Consider the following 13,009-nt stretch of genomic DNA (forward strand, 5'->3'; position numbering starts at 1 on the left):
TCTCCCATGCTCTTGGATAGGCAAAATTAATACTGTCAAAATGGCCATACTACCCAAAGCACTATACAGGTTCAATGTGATTCCAATTAAAATCCCACCATCATTCCTTATAGAAATAGAAAAAACAATCATGAAATTCTTTTGAAAAAATAAGAGACCCAGAATATCCAAAGCAATCCTTATCAAGAAGAGTGAAGCAAGATGCATCATAATACCAGACCTTAAACTATTCTACAAAGCTATATTAACAAAAACAGCATGGTATTGGCACCAAAAGAGGTATGTAGACCAATGGTACAGAACAGAAGACACAGAGACAAACCCACATGAATACATTCATTTCCTACTAGACAAAGACACCAAAAACATACATTGTAACAGCCTTTTCAGCAAATGGGTGGGAAAACTGGAAAGCCATATGCACCTAAATGAAATTAAACCCCTATCTCTCACCATGCACAAAACTCAACTCAAAGTGGATCAAGGAACTAGGAATTAGATCAGAGACCCTGTGCCTAATAGAGCAAAAAGTAAGCCTGAATCTTCAACATGTTGGATTAGGCCCCGACTTCCTAAACAAGACTCCTAAAGTGCAAGAAATAAAATCAAGAATGAATAAATGGGATGGATACAAACTGAAAAGCTTTTTCTCAGCAAAAGAAACAATCAATGACGTGAAGAGAGAGCCTACATTTTGGGAGCAAATTTTTGCCACACACATGTCAGATAGAGTACTAATCTCCAGGACATATAAAGAACTCAAAATATTTAACACCAAAAAACCAAACAACCCAATCAATAAATGAGCTAAGGATCTGAACAGACATTTCTCAGAAGATATACATTCGATCAACAAATATATGGAAAAAAAACGTTCAAAATCTCTAGTAACTAGAGAAATACAAATCGAAACTACTCTAAGATTTCATCCTACACCAGTCAGAATGACAGTTATCAAGAATACAGACCACAATAGGTGTTGGCGAGGATGTGGGGGGAAAGACACATTCACACATTGCTGGTAGGACTGCAGATTGGTGCAGTCTGGAAAGCAATATGGAGATTCCTTTGAAAACTTGAAATGGAACCACCATTTGACCCTGCTATCCCATTCTTCGGTCTATCCCAAAGGACTTAAAATCAGCATACTACAGTAAACAGCCACATCAATGTTCATAGCAGCACAATTCATAATAGCTAAACTGTGGAAGCAACCTAGATGCATCTCAATAGATGAATGGATAAAGAAATGGCGCATTTGCAGGTAAATGGATGGAGTTGGAGAATATCATGCTAAGTGAAGTAAGCCAATCCCCCCAAACCAAAGGTTAATGTTCTCTCTGATAAGTGGATGCTGATCCATAATGGGGAGTGGGGGGAACACATGTGTATGGGAAAAATGATGGAACTTTGATGGGGTGAAGGGGAGGGAGGGGTAGGGAGGGGCCACGGGGGCAGGAAAGATGGTAGAATGAGACGGACATCATTACCACAGGTAAATGTATAACTGCACATATGGTGTGACGCTACATCTTGTACAACCAGAGAAATGAAAAGTTGTGCTGCAGTACAATGAATCAAAATGCATTCTGCTGTCATATATACCTAATTGAAATAAATAATTAATTTTAAAAATATTTGAAATGTAGCTCATGTAACTTAGAAACTGGGTATTTTACTTGAATTCGTTTAAGCAGGTACTCCCATAACAGGCAGTATCACTATGGATGATACTGATATTATATAACCTCATGGCATTAAATTAGAGTTTATGAGTTCTTATTTAATAGAAATCATATAAATATTAGAGTGACTTAATAGAAAAAGTTGCTGTTCAGTTTGAAAAAAATGTAAGAAAAATTAATATTTATTCCATGAAGTATACTCCACTTATTTTCATATAATTTTACTTCTGAGGTTGACCATGTTACTCTGACTAAATAAGACAAAATTTATTAGACTTATTTCTTCCACACGCCTAGGTGAGTCAATTCTAAATAGCTTTAAACTTCTCTGCACAAAAGACAAACATTCGCTGATAGAGCTAATGCCAAACAGACCCCATTCTGAAGGCTGAATTATATAGGACATTTAGATATTTTCCTTATCAAGTAGCTTAAAAGAGAAAAACAAAATACTCCTGTCAAGAATATGGTAGTCTACCAAAAACATGAATCATATCAAGAAATATATTATTTGTGGTTTTCAAAAATAAGTAGCACATAATATGAGTGGCAACTCCCCAACTTTGTCCTTCTGCCATGACATTTCTGCCTTGCTTTGGGCCATGCCCTATGGAATTAAATGGTCATGGACTGAACTTCTGAAACTGAGTCCAAAACAAACATGTACTCCACTTATAAAATAAAATAAGCAGCACATAAGTATAGAAATCACAAGATTTTACAGTGGGAAAGGAAAAAGGAATAAAAGATAAAGCTGAAAAAAATCTTTCATATCCATTAAAAATTGCTGATATTTTGGCACTTATATCCTACCTTTTAATTCTCTGTTATATTATTTAAAGTGCACAGTCACTGGAAAGTAGCAACCTTGAAAGTAGCCATCTTGAAAATTGAAGGCCTTAAGAAAAAATCTGAACTACATGATCTAATAATTTTTAATAATACATTTTTAACTTCGACTTTTAGATATAAATAAATCTTTTAATGCCAATGTTAAGAGTTCCTTCCTGTACTCATTTTAATTGTTCACACAGTAGTTTACTAAGAATTGCAACTGTGTTCACACACACACTATTAAATACACATTTATATATAAGAAATACAAAGCAATTTATAGCAATTTATGAGTCATTCATAAGATGATTACAGAAGAATGTTTGTTGCTAGCATTTAGGAAATGCAAAAAAATAACTTGTGTGTGCATTTTACCATTCAAAAATAATACCACCTATAATATATTCTGAAATTTTTCTTGTGGGGCTATAGCACCCATAGCACAATTTTAACTTTTCTGAATCTTAATCTTTCAGAAGTTCCTTTTTAACTGAGGAGGTAACTTAGATCACTGTCACAGCAGTTTTAAAAAACCCATCCATGAGGTACACCAATCCCCAAAAGCATCTCAACACACTTATTTACATAAACGTATTTGAATGTTAATTCATTTCCCTATCTGTTCTTTTAACATGATGATAAAATGTGAAGTTTCAGTGCATTAAAAAAAGAAAGAAAGAAAGAAAGAAAGAAAGAAAGAAAGAAAGAAAGAGAAAGAAAGAAAGAAAGAAAGAGAAAGAAAGAAAGAAAGAAAAAATGTCCTGAGATACTGTTGAATTTTCTTAGAAGTCCTGAAGGAGTTAATCAGGAAAAGAAAGATTTCAGAAGTCTCATTTTATAACTAATAAAAATTCAGAATGGGGTTCAGCACACTCTAGGGCACTAGTGAAACATAAAGTTAAGAATAAGACTACTCCCAAACACAACTATTCTGAATAAAAATAATGCAGCTTGATAAACACGGATTACTACTTTGAAAAGTATTGATTTATTTCACACTATCGATGTACTGTATTTAGGTAATGTTAATAGTTTTTTGGGGACACAAATGCTCTCAATGAAATCCTTTACTATGAAAGAAACTGATGAAATTCCACTCCCTGAAATGGTGGCAACTGACATCATGTGACATCCATGTGCTGGTGATGATGCTGTGTCAGGTACTTCCATAATGGCTACAATCCCCAAAGAATTATTCTTACCTTTATCTATGTGATTAATAAAGAAAAAAGCAATTATATATTATTAGAGGTTTCAGAATACTTTCCCAGTAGTTACAAGGCCAGAAATCCAGATCTCAAGGTATACAAAAGAAAATAGGTATATCTGCAATGGATATCAACCCAAAAACCTTGGGTGAGCAGCCAAGAAGGAGCTTATGAATAGGGTGAGAAGTCAAGGAAAGACTAAATAAAAAGAAGGTAGATAAGGAGGAATGAGGAGGCCCCCTTCCTCAACAAAAGGAAGTAGAAACACTTTTGAGGTTTGAAAGATGAAAGTGGAAGCCCTTATGTCAGCCCCAACTGTTTTTCCTATGAAGCATCAGGAAGGAGAGTGGCTAAGTATGCCAGAAACCAGAGTGGGTGAGGAGAAGAGAGCCGATTCAGTAACCTGAGGAATGCAGTGGCTGCTAGCATTTAAGGAACAAGACTGTTTATGGGACAGGTGCTGTGGACCTCAAACCCATGGATTTCATGTCTTCTACCATCTATATGTACAAATACCAAGAAAGTAAGACACTTTTCTGGGTAGAAATAGACTCGTTATTAAAAACAGTCAACTGAAGAATTAAAGTATATGCCTGGATGGCAGGTTTAGGACAAGTACAGGATCAGAGTTGGCAGGACGGCAAGTTTTAGAATTTGAAAAGGCAGATGTGTCCATGCAACCAATCATTCACAGATACCCTCTCACAGTATCTTTAGTTTGGAGGATGCTACACAAACACTGCAGGGATTCCACAGGCCAGCAGGTTCAACAGTCCCTTCCTACTGCAGACTACTTAAAAGTCTTGTTTGGATGTCAGTCCAAAGCCCAGAGAACAAGACAGAAAGAGAAACTGAAATATTTAAAGGAAAGCAACTCAATGAACTTTTTCGTTCTTGTAAATGCGGACCAAATGCTATCTCTTTACTGTTCTTTACACTGGTGTTCTAGCATTTGCCTGCTGAAACAACCACAAGTGCATAGGGACTCTCTTTGCCTATCAATGCACTCAGTAGAAAAAGCATAGAAGCTGCCAACCCTTTAAAAAAAAAAATCACCCAACTATGAAAAATAGTAATTCTCTAAAAGACCTGACCACTCTCCAGAATAAAAGCAAGAGGCAGAGTAACAGAAAGATACCTACCCCATAAGGCGGCACATAGAATCTCTGAGTTAAACCTCTTCTTGTATTTGCGAATCTCAGGGGTGTCACTCTGTGGCCTAGTATTGGTGGGGTTAACATTGACCACTGAGCCCTTCCGTGTAGGATCTTGCCTTATGGCTTCCGGTCTCATTCCATCACAGGAAAATCCCACTGAAACACAGTATGATTGAAATTATTTTTTGTATACACACCCACAACCATGCCTTCCTTCCTCTCTCACTATACCTCAAGTAAATATTCATATGCCATAAATGATACTTTGTCAAGAAAAAAATGTTTTTGTAAGAAATGCATACAGAAAAAGCAAATGCCTATGTAGTTCCCTGTGAGTTAAGGCAATGCAAGGGGGCTGGGAGGTTTCTGCACCCAAGGCCTGACCCTGTGCACAACCCTCCTGCTGTGCCTAAGCCACTTGAAAGATCAACACCAAGTGAACAAGTCTCATTTGTCAGCTACTTTCTTACTGCTACTATACTTACCCACAGAAGTCACTGTTGTCCCACTAGATGGAGAAATCTGTAGTAATCTGGGGTCTATAAAAGGTGTAAAGGAGGAGGAAGATTTGTGTTTCTGGAGTGTGCTACTAGCGGACTGTGTCTGCAATGTAAATTTCAATTTCATTAATACAAATGACATTTTAAAAGTGAACATAAAAACCAACAATAACAACCAAAAAAAACAAAAAAAACAAAAAAAAACACCCACACATATTTAAGTCTACTTTGGCATACTGCACTACTTCCCAATCCAAACCCTACAGACAAAACTTCCCACAGACATACTGCAGTGAGCCTCCATGTGGGCAGGCATACCCCTGAACAGATGTTTTCACCTGCAGCCAGTGGAGGAATCCCATCTCTTTCAGAGATGTACACCTAGGGAGCCATGCCACAAGCTAATAATAAAATCTATATTTCATGCTCCTGTTTTTATTTAAATTAAATAATTATAATGTAAACTCCTAATAGAGGCCTGAAATGTTAATTTCAATTCACTAATTTCCAAATTTATTCCCCTGCCTATTAAAGTCCAATTAATCTATGCTGGAAATCTGGCAAACCTTAATTTTGTTTTATTTATTTTAAATGGAGCCTCTTGCCAGAAAGTTACAGAAGCTTTGGCTGCCATTACTTTAGGCGCTTCATCATTAAACCCACACCAAACAGGCTCATTAGTGAAAGGTGCTAATGGTGAAATAAGGCATACCCTTTCCATCTTTTAGGAACACTAGTGTTTTGGCTAATAATGTAACTTAAGACACCCCCCCCAAAAAAAACCCACAAAGGAAGTGAAACAATTGTTAAGTGAAAATGTAATGACAATTAAAAACAAAACAAACAGGAAAATAAACTTGCCAGTTTAGTGAGTTAAGGGTTATAGTAAAATACAGTAAAATGGTGCAAAGTGTAAAATATAAGGAGGAATGCAAGTGAGATACACATCCCAGGAGCAAAAAAGAACACGTCTGATCAAGTGCTTTTATGCTTTATCATTTCACTCCCTCTATGGGCATCTAAAGTCGCCATTCTTATAGCCCAGGCTTTCCTGAGCTCCCCACCTGACACAGGTGGCACCTCACAGCCTTTCCTCCTGCCCCATGACTCAGTGGCCAACCCAGCTGGTGGCCAATGGGATGCTGAGCCTCCTCCTCAGGGAGAAGATTTTTCTAATTCTTCCTAACAAAGGAATGAAAATAGGAGCAGCAGTCAGGTAAGTGTTTATATTAATGAGACTGGCTGAAGCTACATGTTAGTTCAACTTCCCTCAATTCTTAGGTAAATGCATTTAAATCTAATCTCCCGTGAAGTCAAATTACTTATTTACAAGGTGCTCAAGGTGTACTCTGTAACTGCACTTAGCCTGATTCTGTTCAAAGTGCAAAGAATCACCCAGCTAGCACCCAGACCAAGTAGCACAGCCACACCACACACACAGGATTTCCCATACAAAGTCTTAAATTAGAAGCTCTCACTCTCCTTTGTCCTTGCTTAACATCCTAATTTTCTGTTTCCCCCAAAAGCATTTGGCCTTCTATCACACTTTGAGTAACTGTGAATTTCAAGGAAAGAAAAGCCTTTGAAAAGGGCTGGTAAAAACAAGTAAGAATACCAACCAACAACCCCCACCCTCCCAGCAAAAAGAAAACAATCCTGGCCTGTTTGAAGGAGATTCCTTTACAAGATAACCAGTTCCCTCAGGAAAGGCCAAGTCTGCTTAACCAAATTTTCCTATACTATATTTACTACATAAAAAGAATGAAAAGGGAAGTTTCCACAAATGACTATGAGAATTTCATGCCAAATACATAATGAATCTGAGAACACAGCAATCATTTATTTAGATTTAAAAGAAAATAAACTGAATAAAGAAAGCCATGCAACTATACTTATGTAGAGAAAGTAAATAGTGAACTGGCAAGTTTGGAGGGAAATCAATCTAGGGTTAAGGGATTTGTATTCAGATCTGAAACATGTTACTTGGGGGTTGGGGAAGAGGGTAGGTGACAGAAGAAAGCAAGGGAAGGGAAGGGAAGAGGGTGTCGGAAAGGTCTCCTTTGCAAACTAGCTCCTAGGCAGTGCTGGTCTAACCCCAGGAAAGCAGCCAGCTGTGGTGTGAGACATACCTCATTAGCAGTGAGCTTGTCCTGGGGTGTCTGTGGGGACATGGTGGGTGTCGGCTGGCTGGAGGATGGGGAGGAGGAGGTGGAGGAAGTGGAGGAGGAATGGCTTTGCTGTAAGAGATCTGGCAAGAGGTGAATGCGACCGGCAAAGCCATTGCTCTCATGATGGCTGGCACGCTTTTGGTCAACTGTACTCTGTAGAAAAAACAGGCACACTGGTCTCGCTCAAGCGCTGCTGACATTGCCTACGACCCTACTGATAACTGCTTTGTTTTAGGTGCTGTGTGACTTTTCAAACTCTGTTAAAATACCAAGGGAAAACCAAGGAAATTAGCCGGACTTGCTCACACTTGCTCACCAAATGCCTAAGCTGAGCCAACAGAATTCAAAGTGCCTCCTCTGGTGGCCACACAGCTCTAGCAGTTGATTCTTCCATCTGTTCCACGCAGGGCACTCACTTCTTACAAGACTACTCCCCCTTTTGTTCTTTGTAAATCTTTGTCTAAAGTTCTTTAGAGTACCCGGTGGCTTCTCTGGTCTTTTCCACATTCCTTCTACTTTCCATCCAAATGCATTGCCGTAGCATGAAACACACTGAGGCAAGTCCCAAAGACTAGCAGGGTGCCCTGTCCTGTTTCAACGAGGAGCATATCACTTGGATGAAGAAGGTCTAAGCTAAGAATGAACAGAGAGTTGTACGACACAGTGATCCAAACTGAGCACATCTGGTGGTACACATTTAATTCTTCACCTAGTGGGAAAACTAATATTCTGGAGCACAGAAGAGAGACCTTCTGACCCGTGTGCCCAAGTCTCCACGGGACTGGAACGAGGCTCATCCCACCCACCCTGTCCACTCCTACTCAAGGTCTGTGCCCTTACTCATTCAAGGTTTGTGCCCTTACTCTTTGAGCCTGCAAAGGACTCCCTATGACTTTTCTACTGCTCAGACAGACTGTGAGACTCAGCGTGGTGCTTGGATGAGGGCTGCCACGGGCATGCAGAGGAACAGCAATGTGGGGTGGAGGACTACCGGCTACCTTTGTGGCATGCAGCACACACCTGCCTCCCTAGCCCCAGACAACACTACTCTCAGGGTCTTGTTAACATGAAAACAGATGATGATGTAGAAACAGCATGAGTGAGTGAATGAGCAAGTGGGTTAATGACTATAGGAGAAGCTTGGCCTCTGACAAGGAGGATAATGGTACCTGGCGGACGATCAACGTGCCCTCCTTGGATGGGGTCATGGCTGGTTCACTTTCTACATCATCATGGACAATCATGGTTTTCACAGATTCTGTTTCACCATTGCTCAAATTCAGAGATGACCTAAGGAGACAAAATCCAGAAGTGAAGAACTCTATTCCCACAAGTCGAAGATATTCTATTTAGAATTTTTACCTTCTCAAAGTCAAAACGTGAGATGAGGCTACAGTATAAAGTCTTCTGAAGGAAAGCAAGAGTTAGGTTTGTCCCTTCAACAAAGAATTCTCCTGCTGTGCATTTTTGCATGAGCAAAAAGTTAGAAGGAGTTCTTATAGTTAATTTGTTATTCAACTGAAATTTCCTTTTTATCAAATCATTAAAGAAAAAAATAAAGCATATGTTGGGATGTTGAGGGAGGCACTGACATGCACATATACAGAGACAAAGGGGGAAAGCCCCAAAGCTCTTTGCTGCTTAAGCAGTGAAACTACATACTAATGCTCACAGAGTCTATGAGCATTAATCAGCTGGGGAAAGCTGTCTGGTTGCCACTGGGAAGACCATCCTAAAATATGCTAAGGACTGACGCTGCTCTGGTGTCCTCTGGTCCTGAGGTGGACTCGTCAGCCCCCTCCTGTTCCACGTCGTCATCCTCCTCATCGGTGGTCCCTGACTCCTCACTGGAGGAAGAGTAGTCCGTCACCTTGTGAGGTGGCCGCACATCCTCCACTGCTCGAAGCTCTTTGGCCAATGCAGTCAGATCCTAATGCACAGGGCAAAAAAGAGTGACTTAGGCAAAATGGGGAAGGTGATAAGGAAACACAAAAGACAGAGGTTTTTCATTTTAAATCTCAATGAACAGTCACAATGTCAGTTTTATAAAACTAATTTTCTATTTGCCAGTTTCATACAAAGTTAAGTTTTTATAATTTTTGATATGAAAGGGAAAGAAATAAAAATAGACTAAAAAATAGAAAAGAACATAAAAAAAGGTCAAGAATGTTGCAGACAATTCGAATCTTACAACAACGTAACAATCTGCTCATAAGATGACTGTATTTTTTTGTTGTTTTCAGATATAAGGCAAAACTCCAGATCAACCAATGTACACAGAGAAATCGTTGATCTCTGTTATAAAGACATCTACATATGACAAAAATGTTCTTTTAAGGGGACAATCCAGAGAGCAAGCTTCTAGTTAAAGCAGGTTTTTATTTAAATTTTTTCTCCAATTTTTAAAAAAATTTCAAGCCAACAGAAAAATGAGAGTTGAAGTGAGGACCAGTGTGATATTTTCCTATAAGTAACTTGCCGCATTTCTGAAAAAAGTTCACGACTATGAAGAGAGAAAGCAGTGACCTCTCATGTGCTGTGGGCAGAAGGCAAACAGGGCAGGCTTCCCACTAATCCCCTTTCCCAGCCTTACCCACATTTCCCCATTCATACCACTAGCGAAAGTGAACAGAAAAAAAAAAGAAGAAAAAATCCATATTAAAATATATTCAAAAAGGGCTTCACTACACTTTACTCTAGACTTTTCTATAGACATTTTAATATTCATATCTTAGAAAAAATTTAGTTGTTGATGGACCTCTATTTTGTTCATTTATTTATACGAGGTGCTGAGAATCAAACCTAGTGCATCACACATGCTAGGCAAATGCTCTATGACTGAGCCACAACCCCAGCCCTCAAATTTCTTAATGTAATTTTTTTTGCAAGGGAGGAGTCCTTTTGCAGAGGATAGAACTCTGGGGCACTCAACCACAGAGCCATTATCTCCTGCCCTATTTTGTATTTTAGAGACAGGGTCTCACTGAGTTGCTTGGCACCTCACTTTTGCTAAAGCTGGCTTTGAACTCACGATCCTCCTGTCTCAGACTCCCAAGATGCTGGGAATACAGACATGTGTGCCACCACACCCAGCCTCTCAATCTAATTTTTAATTTTTAAGAGTTGATTACTATATTTATACTCCACATTTTTAAGCGAGTCCAAATTTTATCTTTTTACTTGGGAATTTTAAAGGAGTATTTTGTTTTGTTTTTAAGGCAGGCCATGTAGCTTTTCTTTTTTATTTTTAGTAGTTCCAACCTAGTTTGCTTCCTTCCTACTGATGAGAATATATTTCTTATCTTTGCGCTTAAGCTTCTGAACAGGGATCAAGAGTAGGGCTATGAGTCTACTTAACTGGTGTGATTACAAGTTGTATGTAGCCTTTTATAGTTGCTTAAAAAGCTATATTAAATGATACTAGATGCATGAAGCATGTTTTGTGCATTAACAAAGCTGAAGTCATTAAGTTTAAGGCTTTTATCTCCTAGAAAAGATCAAAAAGGCAAGGTGAGGAAGGAGAAGGAATGTAGCTCAAAGGTGAGCTAGTTAAGAGTCATTCGGAAAGCTGGCTCTGAGGCTGAGCTCTTCAGAGACAGGGCTTACCACTTCGCCCTTCAGGACAGCAGCAGTTTCATGGAGTCCAAGAAGCCACCATTGATGAAGAGTACACAGAAGAGGGAGCATGGCAGAAAGAAGGGTATGGGGAAGAAGTACAGAAGTCAGTTGAAGCAGGAAAACAAAACTTAAACAGATCTGAAACTCCACCTCACCCCCATAGTTACATGGCCAGTGAATGAGACAGGGAGCACAGGGGAAGTACGTGGAGCAGCCCAGCCATCATCATCCCAGGGACTGAAAGCCAGAATTTAAGCAGCCAGTGAGTTTAGGAAGGTGAATCAAACAAATTTAGTCTAAAAACCAGCACTGTCAATGATCAAGTCATGAAGAATAAGTGAAGTTAATGCCAAGCAAAGCAATATAAAGGCTTTTCTTAAAATGAAATTTAATTAAGTAAAAACTACACTTTGTTCCGTGTTTCTTTGTATAGATGACTGAACACAAAGTGTACAGTTGAAACACTAGAAAACAGACTTCATTCTATACTGAGGACATTACTTAGGAAATAAATGCCTAAGGGAGAAGCACAACTGTATCTGGGTATAAGACAGTGCAATTCCTCACATCTGGGAAGAGCACAAAAGAAAAAACTGCAGGCCTCTCAAACACTGTGTGTGCATGTGAGTGTGCGCATGAACGGCTGAAAATCCAGCCCAGGGCCTTTGTGCATGCTAAACACATGGCTCTGCCACTGAGCTATACCCTGAGCCCCTCAAGCACATTTTTAATAGAAAGATCTCACTTAAGTCTAAAGTAAGCAAGACTCATTTTATGCAATCCTTACAGCAGGCTTGACAGGTCTAAACACTTCCTTTTTATCTTCAGGTTTTTTTGCGGCATTTTCAAGGCGCTGAGATGGAGAGCCTTCAGACTTGGATGATGCTGTTGAGTTCAAAAGAGACAAGAAAGACACATATAAACATAAGATGTATGTCACTGAGCTGTCCCAACTCAGAGTCTTCTGTTTCTCCCCCTTTTCTACTGCCCACTTCTATTAGCCCCACTCATGCAAGGTCCGAACTCAGGGCAAAAGGGAGACCCGAAGGCAGTCTGGTATCTTTCTAATGCCTTATTCAGAATTCTCCATCAACATACACTACTGAATGTATGCGCCAAATTAATACCTTACCTCAAGAACACAGTGGAGGCAGTTTTCACTACTATGATATCACCAATAATAATCATCAATAATACTGGGGAGAGCAATGGCCCTGGCGCTCATATTGGAAGAAAGGGGTTCAAATGGCAGCTTAGACATTTAGTTATGTTGGACAAGTCAGTTAATCACATTCAATTGTAAAGTGCTGCCAGTGATAAACACGTGTAAAGCTCTCAAAATTTAGCTCTGTATGATTAAATTATGATGTCTATTTTTGTCATTAGCAACCTATACTAAGGCACTGATTCATGACATGCAGCTACATGCAAACCATAGATTTTTCTTATCTTTCTTCTTTTTTTTTTTTAAACAAATGAAAGCCTTTTGATATAATGATCATAGCCCAGGGTTGTTCACAAGGAAAGAGCAAAGGAGAAGCAGCCTACATCTCACTCTGAAGCGTTCCCCAGAGCCGCTCTGAGACCCAGGGTGGGACCCGGGCTGGGATCCTGAATTGCTGGACCCTGAGGAGCTGCCACTGCCTGGCCTGGGCACCAGCTTCTCCACTCTCTCCCACAGGAGCCTGGGCTCAATACTGCTGTTAGAAAGAAAAGACAACAGCTAATGCATCGTCCCAAGACATAGTACCAAATGACAATCATATGCATGAATTGTGAAAAGTAGGGATGAGAGAACAGCCTCACACAACATTTCACATTAAATTTTCCAAAAGTCGT

General features: G+C 39.4%; 1 protein-coding gene across 50 annotated transcripts in view; it reads right to left on the reverse strand.

Moving 5' to 3' along the window:
* The window catches only part of Map4k4 (mitogen-activated protein kinase kinase kinase kinase 4), a 179,272-nt gene that overhangs the window by 17,220 nt on the left and 149,043 nt on the right, over window positions 1-13,009 (reverse strand). For 15 of the 50 annotated variants that reach the window (XM_078028779.1, XM_078028786.1, XM_078028775.1 and 12 more), the window contains 7 exons: window positions 12,719-12,870; window positions 11,958-12,055; window positions 9,307-9,482; window positions 8,722-8,842; window positions 7,514-7,705; window positions 5,370-5,487; window positions 4,870-5,040 (listed from right to left, as the gene is read on the reverse strand). In XM_078028779.1, the coding sequence (XP_077884905.1) occupies window positions 4,870-5,040; window positions 5,370-5,487; window positions 7,514-7,705; window positions 8,722-8,842; window positions 9,307-9,482; window positions 11,958-12,055; window positions 12,719-12,870 (1,028 nt within the window). Of the gene's footprint in view, window positions 1-4,869; window positions 5,041-5,369; window positions 5,488-7,513; window positions 7,706-8,721; window positions 8,843-9,306; window positions 9,483-11,158; window positions 11,168-11,957; window positions 12,056-12,718; window positions 12,871-13,009 lie in introns of all 50 variants that reach the window. The other 35 variants (XM_078028787.1, XM_078028776.1, XM_078028774.1 and 32 more) reach the window with 7 other exon arrangements.

The sequence above is a fragment of the Ictidomys tridecemlineatus genome, chromosome 12, assembly GCF_052094955.1.
Source record: "Ictidomys tridecemlineatus isolate mIctTri1 chromosome 12, mIctTri1.hap1, whole genome shotgun sequence".
Classification (NCBI taxonomy): Eukaryota; Metazoa; Chordata; class Mammalia; order Rodentia; family Sciuridae; genus Ictidomys; species Ictidomys tridecemlineatus.